The 19,195-nt window shown below is 39.2% G+C and overlaps 1 protein-coding gene and 1 long non-coding RNA gene across 3 annotated transcripts in view; both read right to left on the bottom strand.

Annotated features, from left to right (window-relative positions):
• Positions 1-207: 207 nt before the first annotated feature.
• The window catches only part of LOC116066056, a 26,594-nt gene continuing 7,606 nt past the window's right edge, over positions 208-19,195 (bottom strand). The window contains exon 2 of the long non-coding RNA XR_004895827.1: positions 208-733. This is a non-coding gene — a long non-coding RNA (uncharacterized LOC116066056). The remainder of the gene's footprint in view (positions 734-19,195) is intronic.
• Positions 940-11,727, bottom strand: cmtr1 (cap methyltransferase 1). 2 transcript variants are annotated; one of them, XM_035995070.1, is made up of 24 exons: positions 11,532-11,727; positions 9,962-10,066; positions 8,932-9,083; positions 8,597-8,755; positions 8,312-8,404; positions 8,046-8,117; positions 7,544-7,638; positions 7,048-7,120; positions 6,740-6,938; positions 6,529-6,647; positions 6,218-6,314; positions 5,934-6,066; positions 4,974-5,153; positions 4,830-4,886; positions 4,666-4,723; positions 4,455-4,523; positions 3,995-4,126; positions 3,468-3,593; positions 3,072-3,163; positions 2,804-2,872; positions 2,212-2,259; positions 1,989-2,101; positions 1,698-1,806; positions 940-1,533 (listed from the first exon to the last, which is right to left on the bottom strand). In XM_035995070.1, the coding sequence occupies exons 2-24, from the start codon at positions 10,059-10,061 to the stop codon at positions 1,398-1,400; spliced, it is 2,481 nt and encodes an 826-aa protein (XP_035850963.1). In that variant the 5' UTR covers positions 10,062-10,066; positions 11,532-11,727; the 3' UTR covers positions 940-1,397. The 2 variants fall into 2 exon arrangements, with proteins under 2 accessions (XP_035850963.1, XP_031177665.1); XM_031321805.2 differs by lacking the exon at positions 11,532-11,727 and adding an exon at positions 11,276-11,342.

The raw sequence follows: 19,195 nt of genomic DNA, 5'->3' as shown, positions 1-19,195 counted from the left end.
CATCTGGGACCTACAGTATATTATCATGTAACCTTGTGGTCTTGTGTCAAAATTTAGTTCTAACACCTTTATTATTTAAGATTGTATTATGCTAACATTTTGGTAAATAAAGTTGTTTAATGGCAATAGAAGCCTTCAAAGAACTTTATCCAGCCGTGGTTATCATCACCCGGCATATAGTCTCTAATAAATGTTACCACACAGTTGAAAGGTATTTCTGGGAAGAACATCTCCCATTTATTTACTACATTACAATTATTTACATCATAGGGATTGATAGCGAACTTTTCAAGAAAAGAAAAAAGAGAAATTTGCAGTATTTAAGAAACACACAGTCCAGGCGATATGAGGCACAATCACAAAGAGGTGTCAGAGTAAAAACAACCTAAAACCTAACAGGACAACTTCCAAATGTTGAACAAACACACACACACACACACACACACACACACACACACACACACACATCTAGATCAGTTATTAATGGGGAAAAGCTGCTACATCTGTACATCTGAAACTGATATAAAAGTGATGGTGAAGATAAGTCAGAACATGAGTTGTATATAGTATATGTAGTATTTAGGCTTCAGCTATAGTTTTGCAGGAGGCGACGACCAGGGGGCTGTTGGTGTGAGAGACTGGGCAAACAGATCCTGGTCTCTATGGAGATGAGCAGCTGTACAGTAAGACAAGCAACACTGTTAACAATTAATGCATAGTTTAACATGTGTAACTCTGTCTAGAGCGCGCGCGCGCGCGCGCGCACACACACACACACACACACACACACACACACACACACACACACACACACACACACACACACACACACACACACACACACACACACACACACACACACACACACACACACACACACACAGATCTACAGGGACATGCAAGCCAATGAAGAGAATGGCAGCAGCTTTTTGTCTCCAATTTGTCATATGAGGCGAGTCCTATTCATTACAATTCGCAGAGCAAAGGACAGTGGAAAAGGCAGAAAGACTGGTTTGTCAAATGTCTGTTGCTTACACAAAGTCCAAATGTCACCGTTGTTAAAAGCAGCAAAAAATTCCTAACGTAAGCTCCAGAACCCCAGTTACAACCTGGTAATAATTTCTCCAAGCGACATAATATAGAGGAACAAGAGGGTCTTGACAAACAGTTTATTAATTGATATTTAACTGGACAACAAAAACAGGGATTAATAAAAACTTGATCTATGTATTGGTTGATTTAATAAGCAGTATTTTTTGAATCCCTCTTTTACTGTCAAAATAAATATTAATTAAGGCCTTGTAGGATAACCTTTTCTAAGGCTCTATATCCTCCACAGGTTAGTGCATTCTTTGTCTAGGTTGTAGCTGCTGATGCTCTGGGGCTCTGGGAGCGTTTCAGGGCTGGTAATTCTGGTGGACGAAGGACAAAACATCATCTTTGGACAGTTTCTCAGGGTCCATCCGTGTCTGCGAATCGTGAACGATCACCCCGTCCACCCAGGCCCAGAAGAGACGCTCAGAGTGGCAAACACTGAGGACGAAGACAAAGAAAGCATACTGTTTATTCTTAAGATCATCAAGACTGCTATTACATATAAACTGTTTCTATCACCCCCACTACATGACAGACAATTTGTCATATAAACTTAATAAATCATTAATCAATACAAAATGGGAAGAAAAGACGCTACTTACTGGAAGGGGGCGGCAGAGTTGGGTGGCATTGCATAGGTGGAGTCTTTGGTAGTCTTATTATAGAAGAATTTCATCTTGGAGTTTTTGCTGTATGCCATTGTCCATGGTTCTGAGGGACAGAGATGGAGGAGACAGATATTTTGCACATTTTTAATTGAAACATAAGTAATTTAAGTATGTTGCCCACAGGATTGTTGAGGCTTTGAAACGGTTAAAGCAAATTAAAGTTGCAAGAGTTTTAAAGTGCCACTTCTTGACAATGAGCTGCAGCACAAACATTGTAACATGTACCATTGACAGTCTTAATGATGTAAAGGCCGGTGGGAAGGAAGTGTCGGTCATCTCTGCCGGTGTAGGACAGACGTGGGACTCCTCCTGAACTCTTTGTCACCTTCATCTCTAGTCTGGATGAGAAAAACAAAAATACAGTAGAAAATCCTCAACATTTAGTAAATGAAGCACGGCCTGATATGTTTTGGATCATGTTGCTTACTGGACAGTTGTCCTGTCATACCTGACAAAGATTTTCTCCATTTCCTCCAGCCTGTAAACCTCCTTCACTCTGTTTGGGAAAACAGATGTTACATTTCAGATCCCATCCAGACATGTTTTAAGACTAATAATAATAATTTGTGTCTGATGTTTGTTTATTTTTTTTACAAAAAAAGTCTTAACTAATTATAACTTCTTAAAATGACCTCCATTCTCAGTGTATGGGCACTGAAGGCTTCCATTTCCACATCAAATCTTGTTTAAACTGCATATTGGACCATGTTTGGCCTCCAAACTGGTTGTGATGTCACAAAAACAGACTTGTATGCAATATTTGAATTGTCAAAAGCATTTTTATTTTAATGCCATATGGACTTGCTGACCATGTTGGATTTACTTGATCAGAAAATGTGACACAGGGTTTAAGATCTACTTGTAAGCTTTGTGTTCAAATTTTCATAACATTCCCCAATGTTTTTTATTATGGTATCTGTATTACATAACTGTCTGTTTTCCGCTACTGTCCACTCTTCAAGTGCTTCCAGTGAGAATAAGATCCCTGAAAATAAATTACAAAGCAGCATTCAAAAGGTTGAATTCATTTAAATGAATACCTGATAGGGTTCATGTCTGGTCTGCTGGGTTTGGCCACTGCCTTCACAAACTTCTCAGCCATCTGGATCCTGGATATACGACGGGCATTATTTAGTTAACTATTGAAAAACTGGTATGAAAAAAACATTGTACTGCAATACAGGTCAATTTATTTATAACAAGCTATTTATTTATTTATTTATTTATTTATGTTAGAGAGAGACGAGAATTCTAATTTTGACATAATTTTGAAGATCAAAAAGTATTAATGAATAAAGGCTGTCCTACCGTTGGTTGAAGTGCTGATCTCTTACATCAGTGCCGTTCAGTATTAGTGCATCCATTACGTGAACAGCGTTGATTCTGCGCTGAGCTTTACCCTGAGGACCAAATAAACTGTATTTATACATGTAAAACCATCACCACGAGCAGCAAATAACTAGCTTCTTTGGGTGTAATTGTTACTTTTTTTGGGGAGAGGGATAACGATGCAACAGAGCTTTACAACCTTTGAGACCTGAAGCCTCTTCTAGGAGAAAATTATCAAGAAAGCATGATGCCACAAAAGTACACATCATCTCATGAGAACAACTGTTATTTCAGCATAAACAGAAATGAAGCAAAGCTTAAAGATTTTGGGATACTGGCTTCCAATTTTCATCTGTTTACAGTCCCTCCTCTCACCTCGCCCTTCAGCTCTTGGACGATCTCCACACTTAGAAGTGTATCTCTTGGCAGCTCTAGCTTGAAATTCTCCAGTTTCCTCCAGCGCACAGGCATCTTCCCATCCCATGTGTATATCTGAGACTTCTACATAGGCCAAGGGGGAAGGGAAAGAACAGATAAAGAGATGAAACGGGTTTAATCACAGGCTACCATGCTTTTAAAAAAGCAGTAAAGCCTTTCTAGTCACCACGATCCCTATAAATAAAAACATTAGGGGTGAATAGATTGGCCTGTCAGCTCTGCATTTTCATCTTTTCCAGAAGAAAAGGAAACAATCTTACACTGCAAATAGCTGAAAGTGACGATACTGGCCTGGGTGTCCCATTAATGCATACAGTATGGGAGCTGCTATCTGATATCAAATATGGGAAATCTTGAAAAAGACTAATTATATCTACTGGGTACAAAAAAAGGATTGTATAAGTTGTGTGAAAAATACATTACCACAGTGCAGTAAGACAAAACACAAGCCTCTTAAGACTCACCCCCAGCGCTAGAAGGAAGATCTGCTCTCCACCTCCCACAATGCACCTATGGTCCAGGATATGACGCAACTTCTCAAGTGTAGTTGAGTTAAGAGGTGTGAGCTTACACTGAAACGGCTCCACATCCGAGTTCTGAGGAGCAACGGATGTAAAGAGACAGAGAGAAAGACGGATATGGAGACACATTTAACATGTCAAACCAGCAGATTTATAACAGTGTTACCCATTACTGGAATTTATGTGATAGGCCAACTAAATATATAACATTTGTTTTAAAATCTGATTTTGGACAAGAAAAATCTCAACGTCTGGGAAATACTGTTTAGGATTTACCAAAATGCACAAATATGCTTAACTTTTATTATTTTACTTTTGAGTGGTATTCTCTGACAGCACACATTTATCTGCATTATCTTATTTGTAGAAGGGTTTTTTTAAAATCCCAGATTTATTAACGGACCTTAATCAGTTCGTAGAATTTTGAATTTGGGTCTGAGGAAGCAGGAGTGACTCTGGCCTTGTCTGGAACCTGGAAATGGACATGCAATGTTTTTAGGAGTGATATAACATAATAAAGAATACAACTGCATTATTCAACAAACTATTCTTTCTTTAAGTTCTGTTTTAGTCAAACTTCAATTTAGTAAGTATATTACAGTTTCTCCACTCACCCCCCACAGTTTCAGACACTCCTTCCTAATGTCTGCTTGCTTCGGCTCTGAAAGGGTCCTAGAGGAACAAACGTCCCAGTCAGTTGCATACATAAACACCAACACACATAGCTATACTGCAACAGAGATCAATGCCCCAGACAAGTACAAGACAGGCTACTCACTGGTCTACGACATAGGCGTGGATCTTAGCCAAGGCCTTGATCTGGACTACACAGAGGCTGCAGTGAGAGATAATTCAATTTCTGTCAGTCACTCGGTTTGAAATGAATAGATTAAAGGCCTTTGTGAATATTGTGTGTCTCTACCTCTCATTAGAGTTGACCATAAACTGGTAGAAGTCTGTGTCTTCCTTAATGATGCTCAGGGGAACCACCTCTGTAACGTCGGTGTCTGTGTTCCTCAGCTGGTTCAGTTTCAGGTTGATTCTGAACATGTATTCCCTGACAGCGTCTGAACCGGGCTTCAGACCACGACACACTATGTACCTGCGGATGGCAATGAGTGAGAAGAGTTTAACAGAAGCAAGAATTGTCTCTTCTTAGTCTAAAAGAAAAACTGGATCCATAGAAAAGACACTGTCCCATTTCCTCCAATTGAGATGTTGCACAGTCATGTCTAACCTGTCTAAACCTAATTGTAATTTTGAGCATAGTTACTATGGTTACTGAGTATGGTGAGGAAATGTGCCCATTCACACAGGAGGTGATGAATCCAAATCTGAGAGCAAATATAGGTTTCTTCCAGGTAGCCGAGAGCTGCGACTCACAGATTATTACTGAACTTTAAAAGTGGAACCAATATGTCATTCCAGTATTTAATTCATTTTTTTGAATGTTTTGTCTGCACAGCCACATTATGTGTGAAGAACCCCAGTAAGGTTAAATGAACCTGTAGAAAAAGGGAAAAAGAAAATCTGAGGGAATGTCTTTATGTGGTTTTTCCCATCAGCACTAAAATATTACAATGAAACAAACTGCCACTGTGGCACTGTTCATGATCTATTACCTGTTTCAGGCTTTGGTTTGTTTTCAATTGGCTAAATGTTTTAGAAAAAAAAAGCAGATATTTGTTTAAAAGAATGTGCCAGTTATCCAAAGTTTAAAAAGATATTAGGGACAACCCTGAAGAAAGGAATTTATGTCAGAGAACAAGCACATATGTATATTATATATAATAATCACCTAAAATATAATAATGCATAAGAATCCAACTTCACACAGATCTTCTTGCACATAGAGTACATTTACACACAGACACAGCCCCACCTCTCAGAGTTGGCAGGCCTGCTGGTGACGGGTTTGAAGAGACAGATCCTGTCGAAGCAGTGGTAGAGCAAGTAGACCAAACCCACACTGAAGGGAGTGAAGAGGTCAAACGTCTTACAGACAAAGTGACCACCTGGAGAAGACAAAGAGTGCCACTATCATCTAATTTTGCACCCTAACACAAACATACAGTACATGTGCACACAAACACAGAGGCACAACACAGAGACAGAAATGCTGACTAACTAGGTGACTCGTCCATTCATGCACATGTAGCCCCATACCTGTCCTGAGTGTAGAGATGGCAGTGAGGAATTGACAGAGCAGCAGCTGTTTGCTCAAGATCTCCTGGATGTTTTCCTGGCCTTCCACAGAGAAACCCTACACAAGACAGTCATCAAACCAAAAGTAATCATCAGTAAACAAAATCTGAAATTCTCACTTCAACCCAACAAGAGCAGGAATCTGTGACCTAATCTTCTGTTTTATATGTACATTTTAGATGCTTTGATGCAGATCAGTGGCTATAAATATACTCTGGAGTAAATAAAAAAAAAAAAAAATAAAAAAAAATGGATACGTGAAATAGTCTCACCCCATCTGCCATGAGGAAGTGTAGCCCTCTTCTCTCTGTACTCTCCAGGACAAAGTTTCGGAAGGCAGTAATGTTTTCTGGCCGAGTGATGTCCCCGTCCCCGTCCACCCCTCCCTCACCTGGGACATACAGAGGTCAAGCTTCACTGAATCATTCATCATCTGAGACGTGACCAGTTTCTGTTCTCCCCCTGAGCGTGATGTGTGCGTACCATAGTAAGGCTCAAACAGCTCACTCGGCGCTGAATAGAAATCTTCCAGTTTGAAGTCACAGGGTCCTTTCAGCGTCATGCCAAACCCCTTGGCATGCCAACGCCTCTTCCACAGTATATACTCTGAAAAGCCTCCAGGCCCCGCACAGACGTCACCAAAGTACAGAAGCTCGCCCTCGCGGTCCTTTGTCAGAGGTTTCTACATAATGAGAGAGGTTTGTCTCGCCATCTGTTTATATGGGCCTGTGTGTTCTGTTACAACAAAAGTTCACTGCAACACATATCAGTTGTTACTTTGACCAACTCACCCCTTGTGAATCCTTTGGGTTGGTGAACATTTGGTCGAAGCAATGGTCGATGTTGGACATTTTCATAGCTGCTCTAAATACAGAAAGAACATAACTTGTCATTGTCTTTAAAGGGTTGGCACACTACAGAGTGCTCTTTAATCCATTTTCAAACTCAAACCAAACAGCTGGGATATTTTTATCTGATTTTATTTTCACATAACTTATATACAAATGATATATAAAAATGTGTATCAACACACACACACACACACACACACACACACACACACACATACACACACACACACACACACACACACACACACACACACACACACACACCAATATGTTTTACATTTTCTATCATTCAAAAGCAGCCATTAATTGGTGGATTTTTTTTCAATATGTGCAAAAGAAATTAAGTTAAATAAAACTTTTAAGAAGCCAATCACTTACACAATATTATCCACAAGGATTTTTCAAACCTGTAATTTTCAACTATTTAAAGACTGACCTGTTGAGGAAGATACCTCCTCTAATCGTTTCGTAAGGGTTGGAGCGTGTCCGTGCTCTCCTCATCTCCTCGCCCTCCAGGTTATCAAATACTGACTGAAAATTATACAGACACAGAGGTTAAACAACGCAGGAATATTACGGCATTAAGATTCGGGTCCATCCAGTGTAGAAGGCTATTCACAGAGTTTTGCACAAAGAAAAGTCCATTTATATTATTATTCCCACCAATACAGTGCATTATCTAAAAAATACAAATATTTAACCCAACCCTCACATGTAACATTCACACTAGATCCAGTAGAGCTTCACTGGGCTTGTGAGCCTAAAACTGGCCATGGTCTTCTTGCAGGGTTAATACCTTCCAGCTTATTTGCCCCGCTGTTTCCTGAGTATTAGATATATATACTGCTGAAGTATTTAAACATACCGTAGATTGTGCTATTTTATGTTCACGTATAAAATAGAAAAGGGATATAAATGAAACAGAAGTTTTAACTCACCTTGCACCTTAAAAGAGTGTGCAGGAGATCTTCAGTGCAAAATTCTGTCTCATCCTCAATCTTTAGTTTTCTCTGTAAGCAGTCAAAAACAAGACTTTAAAAACAAAATGTATGCATGAGGCGAAAGAGTGTGCCTGAGTGAACATTGTGTACGATAGTGTACAATATATATATCGTACACAATGCTCACTCAGGCCTATATACTGTATAAGTGAGTGTCGGAAGTGTCTGTAAGTGTCTGTTTGCCAGTGTCTGTTTGTATTTACCACTCCCAGTTTCATCCAGTCCCTCAGCTCATCTGCATCTGGGTTCTCTGTGGTGCATTCTGGGAACCAGTCTACCTTCTCTACGGCACTGGGCTGGACAGACAAATAAAAAAAGAAACAGAGATGGGAAACAGATCATCGTGATGTGATGTAAACATAATTTACTTGTTCTCGGGTGGAAAAAAATTAGAAAAACACAATTCATAGTTTAATTATAGACAATTCACATAATTTACTGAAAACACCACTACAAACATTACATGGTTATTATTTACTTCTGTGTACCTCTGGTTCATCGCGCCAGTCAACATTGAGCTCCCCTTGAAAGCCCTGCAGGGTGAGACCCAGACCCCTTCTCCCTCGCTGGGTAGAGGCCTCCACAATCTCTTTGCGTCCCTGGCCAAACTTCCCCAGACCTTCACCCTCACGGAAACCCATCTTGGCCTAAAGGTGTAAGAGGTAGGAGAGAATGAGGGAGTTAAGAAAAGACAGTGACAGAAAACTCTGATTCTTCTGAATATTTTGCAAAATAAACTGAAAATGTCCTAAGAAGTCTGTATGTATAATCCACAATTCTGCAACACTCTGAGACAGTGTTAGTGCAGGTTTCGGTACATTACCATGAGTTTCTGAGACACACTGTTGTACATAGAGAAGTTGGCAGAGGCATTTGAGGGGTCAGTGTCTTGATCATCAAAGGATGATATGGAGGGCATGGAGAATCCCGGTCTGTGATCCTCCTGGTCACTGAGGGAATCATTTTGGCTTGAGTCTAGACAGGAAGCAGAAACAAACAGGTGCAAACTATTCATGAAACAGGAGTAGGCAGACACAAAGATCATCATGCTCATCTAATCATTCTTCAGCATTACAATCTTGTGCCGAACTGAGTTCTAAAATAAGACGAAACCACAGCCTTAGGGTCTCTTCTGGGATTTGACCATACTAAATTGTTAATTAAGATTGCAGATCATAGCTCCACTGACTGACTTGAAATACCTTAATCCAGTAGTGAAATGTAACTAAGAACATTTACTCAAGTACTGTACTTAAGTGCAATTTTGAGGTACTTGTATTTTACTTGAGTATTTCCATTTCATGCTACTTTATGCTTTTACTCCACTACATTATTATATTACAGTTTTAGTTACTAGTTACTTTGCAGATTTAGGTTATTAATATAAAATATAAATCAACTAATTCATTATGATATTATTATAGGTTAAGCTACCTAAAGCAATTAAAATGAGCTTTACCTTTTTACCAGCTGCAACATTAAAATGATACAAACAATAATGTAATGTAATACTGTAAAATATATGATTCTAAAATGGGCCAAAATGAATAATTAGTACTTTTACTTTTGATAAGTTTATTTTGATGCTATTACTTTGTTCTTTTACTTGAGTAAGATTTTGAATGCAGGACTTTTGCATGAACAGAGTATTTTTACATTCAAGTACTGAAACTTTTACTTAAGTAAAAGATCTGAGTACTTCATCCACCACTCAGTAAAATCACAGCTTGGAGTAGTGCATCATCTATTTATAGACAGTGGCTTTCAATAGTAACTATGACATGTAAAATATCAAGACTTCTATCTAAAATCATGGCAGACATTGTTTGGAGGGGGGAAATGAATCTCTCTACCTTGTCTGGATAATTGGGACTCTTCATCTGAGCTGCTGTCATCACGAGGCCTCTTTGTCCCCAGCACTGGTGCTGGCGCTGTTTCAGCTCTTCTCTTCATCCTGGCTGAAACACAGCACAGAGGACAATATTATTAGAATAAGATACTCTGTCTGATGGATGAGGTGCAACAGCACACAGAGAATATAGGAGAAGACCAAGTACTGTGACATGAATACCCAACCATGGATGAAGGTAATTTTAAACTAAATGAAATAAAACAGAGCAGCAGAATCTTACTTAATGTACACGTTGTCAAGAAAGCTAAAAAAGCGGACTAAACCACAGCAGCAAGTATGACAATGATGCATGTATGAGAGGCAGCCAAAGCATTGTGACAGATAAGGCTGAAGCTTCAACAATTTGTTGGATTAATCTAACTGATCTAACTGATTAATCAATACAGCATGCATACAATGCTGATTAAGTAAAAATACCAAAACATTTGCTGACTACAGCTTTACAGATGAACAGTTTCTTATATTTCTTCATTTTTATTATTGTATTTAATATGTTTTTCAAACTGTTTCAAGACATCGCCTTAAGCTGTTGTATTTTGACATTTGATTTGACCTTCACAAAATAAACAAATGAAAAATGAAAATAACTCATTGTTGCATAAGCACTGACTTATATATTTGTTTACATACGCATGCTCAACATATTTAAATAATATACTGTATGTATGAAGAAAACTGATAATCAGTCCTTTCAACAGTGACCACTACAACAGTGAATCCTCACTTTGCTACCAAAAGTCTGCTCTGTTTGGTCTAATTTATGCAAAGTAAAAAAGGTGCAAACTTTCTTTGTTCTTTGCTGTTTTCTGGGGGTCGAAAAAAGAAATTTGAGGAAAGTTAGAAACTCCCAAGCAGGCACAATAAAAACATGCATGTTTAAGTGTTGAGGGACTGTATTTCTGTCTCGGTAATAGATGTAACGTAGGTAAAGGCAGCACTGTCATCAAAACTGGATACAGGCTTCATATAATCAACCATTCAAACAGCTCGCTTGGTTATCTTGGGACATCTAACGTTAGCCCTAGTTAGCGCCTCTTGTGTATTACAATTACATTCACAAAGGGCGTAAACTGTGGCTAGTAAACATCACATATAACAGAAGCGAAGTCTTGAATTTGACTGTGAGCAACTGCAACTAAACAATTTCCCTGAGGGGATCAACAAAGTATTCTGATTCTGATCCTCCACGTTGTCAGAACATGACAATATAACGTTAAAATCTGAGAATAAATGTCCTGCAAATATGAACAGTTACCTCTGTGGTTGTGTTGTAGTTAGCAGCAGTCAGCTATCAAAGTTTGGTAAAGTCGACCCATGCCACTCTGCAAGATATATTATTGCACACAGTAGCACACAGCTAAAGTAAACAGACTTGTCTGGTTAGTGTCAGTGAGGGTGTTTTCGGTGTTTTTCTGTGAAACGAAACTGCGCAGCTGTAACGTTAGCAGCTTTAGCTAGCTGTTAACGTTAGCTAGCTAGCTAGCTCTCTAAATTAGCCAGCTAGTTTTTACCAGCTCAGAAGAAGAACTTCACTCTTCTGTGGCGATACAGCAGCGACAAAACGTAAATTCCGCATATGTTTCGAGCTCTTCCAGTTGGATTTTTATTTGCATGGAAACTTTTGTTATAAATACACTGTTTTTTGAAGTTTACATTAGCCCGCGTTCTGTCTCTACAGATTTCAGGGGTCCTTCCTTTTCTGACGACACGCAGTAATGATGCGCCTGACGTTAGGACTGTCTATGCAAGTGCCCGTGTGTTTAAAAAAAAAAAAAAAAAAAAAGTGCCCGTATTGTTTTGTTGTTATTATTATATTTTATTATTATTGTTATTTTATACCTATTTTATTACCATGTATTATATGGTTTTATTTATTGTATTCATTTAATTGGTGACTCCTGTTTTAATTACTTTTAGTCATTTTGGATTATATATTATATACAAAGGGTAATGCCTGTGTGTTGATGAAATATAGAAATATAGAAGAAAACATATAACTTCATTGTTTATCTTGAGGATATGACATTGATTTTGCATCGACTATAAAAAATTATTTACTTATACAGTTACAACACACGGTCTCCACTGCAGCTGGTTTGTCACAGGCTGGGACTCCAGTTGCTTCTCTAGGTGAGTAGATTTTATCAGCATTTTTTTAATCAAGATTAATTTGATTTAGATTAATTCTCAAATTATTGTTTCCTGTCTATATTTTTCTAATCTGCAGTCCCAAGAAAGTTCGAAATATAATAACAACCCTCCTGAAAACTATAAGAATGAACATGCCTGTAAGTAATCACAGTTAACCTGGCCTGGATAAATAGGCCTACATATAGTGAAAATGGTGACTTCTCTTTTTTGTTAGCGAAAACAGTTTTGATTTTCTGGTGCCCAAGAATAACATTAGTGTGTGTGTGTGTGTGTGTGTGTGTGTGTGTGTGTGTGTGTGTGTGAATGTGATTAAGTGATTAGATTTTTCCCTTTAATCAGTCTTGCAAGTCTGTTACATTGGGCTAATCCGTTCCTGGCATGTGAGTTAAGGGATCTTGAGCTGTCCTTCAAAATGATCATTAGGCTATTTCCAGTGGTACTTTACAATGGTTTATGAAAATAGGCCTCTGTGCTTTACTGTTAGAAAGAAAGTCACACAGGAACATGTCTTTTTGGCTCCAGACTGTCTGCACATTGTGTGAAAAATCATTTATCTCCCACAGGCTAAATGAATCATCCTTTCAGTGTACTGTATTTTCAAAATGTCAGCGCTGAGCCAGGTACAGTATATCCTGTTTGGTTATTAAGTTTCAAGTAAATGCTCTTCCTTTCGTGATGCAGCTTAAAGCGAACTAATAATTGCATCGCATGCCTTTAGTGAGGAGTCTGTGAAATCCTTCTAAGAAGATACAGTGTCAATACCCTGTTTTTGTGACAGGTTTACTGGAGGAAGCACTCAAGCTCGGTTTAATTCTTCAACACATTTCAGAATATTGAACAAACGTTTTTGTAATCAATGTTAGAAGATAGGCCTGACTTCTTCAGGATACTGGTTCATATATGTAGATAGGACATGTTTTGTTGTGCCAGCATCCACTGTAATGCAATTTGCCTTTTAATTGTACCTAATTGTTAAACTGCCTCTTAGTGACCCCAGCGGACGTCATGGCAGCGTTGCTTTGTCATCAGTTGATGAGGTTGTGTGCTCCTTCCCTACATAATTGGTGGCCAATGGACTTAGAACCTCTCTCACAGGTATAATCCACCGCAACTCCAGTTGCTCTGCTAATCCTCCACTGACACAAATGCACATACACACGAAGACACACACAAACACAGTCCAAACACCATGTGACCAGTTTATGCAATAAAGCCAAGGCTTTATATACTACCTGTAGGGTCCGGTGTCCCTTAAGGGAGATCATCACAGTGCAGGTGTGTGTCGGTGCAAGTAAGGGAGTAAGGGAGTGAAGAGTGTGTCTTTGGACGCAGGGAAGAGCTGCTGCCTCAGCCTGGTGGAGAAGACCGAGGCCAGAGAGACACAGAGGGCCTCACAGTGATAAAGTTGCCTAGCAGACAGTCCTAAGAGCTGAAAGAGTCTCGTGTGGTCTCATCTGTGAAACACCGGAGAGAACAACAACAATGTTTTTTCGCATCCCTCGACTGACTCCTGGATACATAAGATACCTCCAGGTGCGTAAGATACTTTAGGGCGATTTTCTTCTTTAAATAGATTAATGATAGTCTTATACATCGAGGGACATCTGCAGTGGCGTAACAGTGGAGCAAATTCCATTAGAGCCTCTAATAACAAACAACTTTTGAGATCTAGAGCCTTGGCCCTGCACATTTCCCTGTCTACATTGCTTCATTAAAGAGTTGGCCTTGCATTGGGGCAAACAGAGCCTTTGTGTGTAGATTTTAAACAAAACAAACTTTCTCTTAATGCTGCTTCTGGTATGCATTAAATATATTAAATGTTTGAGTTAAACCATCTTATTCATACCTGAAGAAAAGGTCAACATAAATAGAAATGAGATTTATATTGAATTGTCACTTCACTGTTCTAAAAGCTCATAATAAACTAACGTCACTGACTCATCACTGTACACAAAATGCCTATGTGTGTGTGTGTGTGTGTGTGTGTGTGTGTGTGTGTGTGTGTGTGTGTGTGTGTGTGCGTGTGTGTGTGTGTGTGTGTGTGTATGTGTGTGTGTGTGTGTGTGTGTGTGTGTGTGTGTGTGTGTGTGTGTGTGTGTGTGTGTCATGGCAGGATTTAGAATAGAGGATTTCAGCAGCCTGTCTTTGAATGGATTTAAATCAGATATACCTTAGCTCCCCAGGGTCAGGTAAATGCCCTGTAATTAGATCTCCAGAGGATGAGCTCCATGTTCCTAATCACCCTGCTGGGTATTTCAGAGACCTGCAACTATGGTTTCATGAGCCTACAGTGGCTTGTGTTTGTTTTAAAAATGGACAGGTTCAAACCTCATTATCTATTTCTCAATTAATCAGAGTTCATTTTAGATTATTCTCACTTGATAAAATAGGTCAGGATTAAACAAATGTCTATTATGTCATTTGTACCTGTTGTGCACTTGCTGAGAAGATACCATAATGTCGCTGTCCTGTGAAGATATATAAAAAAATGTCAACTTTACATGAGGTATGAAAAACATCCATATTTTTAGCTGTGTCATAATGTATTTTTCAGATAATCCATTGAGTTTTGAAATTGTGTATGTGTAAGAATTTTCTTAATCTGTCAAATTTATATCTGACTTTAGGACATGTCTTGGATTGGCTCAAATTTCTGAGATGTCTCCAAACCTGCACAGGACTGATACATAGGCAATGACTGTATAAGGTTAAATGTGTATTGAAACTTGATAAAATGGAGACTGTAGTGCGGCTCTTCCCTTATGGTAAGACCATCGCTGGGATGAAGCAAGTGTGTGACCAGGGTCACCTCTTTAAGGACTCTACCGCGGCCAGAGCCAGGAGGAACGTTGCCGGCACACTGCCTTGGTCATCATCGTCCCTGGTGATGATCTTGCCTGGTGGTGGTTGTCGTGACTACATGGGTAGTGACTCCTACTCTCTCTTTCAGACTCAGGCAGCCCAGAATGTGCTGCAGAGCCGGGAAGGCCTTGTGATGCCGCGTATGGCCATCTTGCTGGGTTTCATGGGGATCGGCATGTCCGGCTACAGCTCCCGCCAACTCACACTGAACTGCAAGCCGTCGAGTCACCTCTTTAGATGAGACGGATGAACTACAGGGGGCATACACATCCACACATGCACACATATAAACACACACACACACACACACACACACACACACACACACACACACACACACACACACACACACACACACACACACGCATCTTTTACTTCAAGTTAATGTTTGACATTTTGGGAAATATGCCTATTCAGACTGCTTGTCGAGCAGAGGAGACTTTGGAGACCACTCTGTGGTTAGTAAATGATATAACTCCCTGTAAAACAGAAAATTGTTGTTTTTTTGTACAGAATAAACAAAAAGACATATTGTAATTATTGGTTTTAGAGAAGCTGGTAGATGGATTTTTATTACTATTTGACAGAGAAGGGCTAGCCGTCTCCCTGTGTTTCAAGACTTTACGCTAAGCTAAGCTAATCGGCTGCTGGCTGGCAGCAAATAAGCATATTTCCTAAAATGTCTATTTATTTAACAGCAACATGCCACCAGGTTCTACTAGGTTTCTGTTTTTTTGTCTTTTTCTGTGCATCATTACTAATAATCCCCTCTGTGTGGTTCAAGTTGAGTGTCATCCTTGTTCTGGATTTCATCATGATTTTATTGTGTTTGAGATTTTAGATTGTTGCCTTGAGGCTCCGTTTGTGCAGTAAAAAGTAAAAACAGTATTTCTTGTGACTAATATGCAGTGGAACAGAAAGGCAGCTTTTGATGTTTCTAATGACCTTGGTTGATGTCATACGTGAACCACAATCCCTCCCCATGTCCTGCGCCTTATCATGGGAGTGTTCATTTAGAATTTACCTTTTAAATTATATTTTCAAACATATTAATGGTCTTTAAAGCGCTGAGCCCCAAGAAATCTCTTCCAAAATCTTCACTCTTTTAATCACCAATTACATTTTCCTCTGCCATTTTGGCAATTTCTATGATGTAACTCCCAGGTACCCCCTCTTTTAGAAGGACAGCCAGTATTGTGTCTTGACATGTTTGCTCTTTTTGGATTTCTTGGGAGACATCACATCAGAGGCAGCTTCAACTCAGAGAATCAACCCAGTTATATTTCACTCTTGATTCTGGATTTGACACTATGAGTTTTAGTTTTTCTGATATCTCTCTCCTTTGTGTTAGCATGACTAAACACGAGAGGAGTAAGTACAGAATTGCTCCCAATCTGTTTGGCTGCGCTCAATGCCTGAAAATGCACAGAGAAAATACTGTACAAGCAGAAACATAAGAACTGGGTTTAACTTTTTGATGTGTGAACAATGCTACTTTGCACTTTTTTGTGTAGATATCTAGTACATAACCATGTACACATCATTTTGATGCTGAACGAGATTCGTAGAACATGACATTGGGTGCTATACCAGCCTGTGTTGTGAGCTGGACTGGGCGACATCTAGCTGGATTGACACACTGCTGTGTTATTGTCAGGCAGAGGAACCAGGACAGCCACCCTGGATCCCACCTGAACTAACGTGTGAATCCACCCGGATCTCTCCCAGTTGCACACCACCGTCAGACAATGTAGATGAATGACCACTATGGTCTCTTAACATAGGAAGACTTTTTTATTTTGGCTGTATATCTCTTTTGCACAATGCTTTGTAATGGAAATAATGACTTTGACAGCATGTGAATGTATCACCAACGTCGTAATGTGATTGTAAAGATGATTGTGTTCCCTGCTTTGGTTTCACAAAAGGCAGGTTACGGTATGTCTTTAGTTTAAATGTATAAGAAATGATTAGCATGTCACAAGGTGTGTGCAGTGATACATGATCCCTCGCAGATCCTCTTAAGATACGTCTTTTTAAGACCAACTTATACTTACATATGAGAGAGGTCACTAACCCTGAAATGGAGACACGTAAGAGTGTGACAGAGCAACAAGTGTGTGTTATGTAAGTAATTTAAGTCCGTAAATGGGATTCTAACTGAACATGGTATTTAAATGTATGATATTGTTGCTGCAATGTTGTTTAGGATTCATTGTTGCTGCATAGCAAGTTTTGCTTGTTTGTTAGGTTTTTTTTGTTGTTGTTGTTTACAGTTAGTCGTCATCATTGTACAAATGCATAAGGTGTCTCAAATACCTCCTTGTAATGAAATCTACCTTAAAATAGTGTATATTTACCCTAATTAATCATATGTAAATGAATACAGTTCAGGAGTGTGTGGTGTGAATTAATTACAGGTATAAATCTGAATCACAAAAGACATAGTTGTGCATTCATATTATTCATCATACAAATGACTTGCATATTTGTGTATAGAAACAGAATTGTATAGTTGGCAGTTGTGGATATAATGTTGGTTGTGTAGTGAGTTGAACTCAGTTGTGGTGACATTAGGACTTGAGCCAATTAATGATGCATTTTATTTGTTACTGATTTTGTCTTAACATAGATACGGCAAAACTAGGTCATCCTGTTTTTTCTTTAGTTTTGCCTTAGTGATGTGAAGCGTTACAAATGCACAACAAAGCACCTTTAAACTTGCATTATTTTTTATTATTTAATCACTCTGTATGCAAGAATAAATTACAAAGATTGTAAACAACTGGTGCCTCCTGTGGCTTTCTAAAGAACACTATGAAGAGAAAAAATAAATACTTCCTTCATGCTCTAGATGTCAGCATAGATTTTAAGCCATTTTCTCACAGTGAGGCAACACGTCTCAGTGTGAGCTTTACCTCTCCACTATCCATTAGGGTGTGCAAATGGGTGTAATGTACAGTATGTGACCGATGGAAATGAACCGACTGACCCCTACACAAGCAGTGGCATTTGATTAGTGAACCAAAAGTATTTTATAAAACTGCACTGCAAACATGCTTAGTCAATAATCACTTCAACACTGTTTTGATGCACTGAGCAATATTTTGGGCAACTTTATGCATCAACATTGCTTTAAGAGATGCTGCAGTGATACAAAAAAGTATATTTTGGGGTTTGTCACTGACTCTACAACTATATTTTCTTGCTAATTCACGCTCTCTTAACTAAGACAAGTTGATTTGCACTCCCGGTGTTAGCTGCTAGCAAGTCATGCTCAAGGCTACTCAGTTCTGACCCAGTTATAGATCTAAGCTGCTTTGGTAACAAGCCCAAATCTATCCAGGTAGGAGTCAGTCAAGGTTACAGTTGTGCCACTCTGGATTTAACAGGAGCTTTAAATTTAGCTTTACAGAGAAATTTGGTGGAAATATACCGGGAGCTCCCAACACCTACAGTGATTAACATAGGTTTTTGACCACAAGTTGGAAACATTACAAACATCACTGTGGTTGTCAGAAGCCTTTTGTGCAGAGAAACACACCTGCTTGCCTGGGCTTTTTTTTTTTTTAAATCAGGTTCCCAGCCTCCTCAGGAAAGAGAGGAGTCAGAAGTCAGGGAACGACAGACACAATTTCTTCTCTCCAGCACTCTCTCCAAGTTCACACACACACACACACACACACACACACACACACACACACACACACACACACACACACAGAGGTCCATTGTGTGTCTGTTTCAGTGGCTTCTCCTCAGGAGGCTCTTGTTACCATCTCTTACGGCAAACAACAAAGAGCTGAATGTCTTTGCTATCAAAGAGATGGATGAGAACGAGCGAGGAACATATCCACAAGGTATTTTAAAACATTTGAAGGCTCAACACTGCCTGTGTGTGTATGTCCATACGTGTATGCATATGTGTGTTCATCAGTGTACGAGTCCCTTGAGGAGTTGTCAGTGTTGTCTCTTAGATTCTAATCTTACAGTATCATACCTGTATCAAATGAGAGCAAATACCAAGAGTAGCCGATATATCTGTGTATGGTGTACAGAGATCTGTGTTAGTCTCTGTAACAGTTGCCTTCAGGTGAATCAGAAAACAATGAAGAAATGCATGTCAACCCCTCACAGTATCTTCAGCAGGCAGGTTGTGCAA

Source organism: Sander lucioperca, chromosome 19, assembly GCF_008315115.2.
Source record: "Sander lucioperca isolate FBNREF2018 chromosome 19, SLUC_FBN_1.2, whole genome shotgun sequence".
NCBI lineage: Eukaryota > Metazoa > Chordata > Actinopteri > Perciformes > Percidae > Sander > Sander lucioperca.
This window is presented reverse-complemented; position numbering and strand designations above follow the sequence as displayed.

Excerpts from the sequence above, each read along its gene's own strand:
- cmtr1 (XM_035995070.1), bottom strand. The coding sequence starts at position 10,061 with ATGAAGAGAAGAGCTGAAACAGCGCCAGCACCAGTGCTGGGGACAAAG. Across the intron at positions 7,639-8,045 it reads ACACTCTTTTAAGGTGCAAG|TCAGTATTTGATAACCTGGA; the intron begins GTGAGTTAAAAC and ends TATAATTTTCAG. Across the intron at positions 4,887-4,973 it reads ATGGTCAACTCTAATGAGAG|CCTCTGTGTAGTCCAGATCA; the intron begins GTAGAGACACAC and ends CTCTCACTGCAG.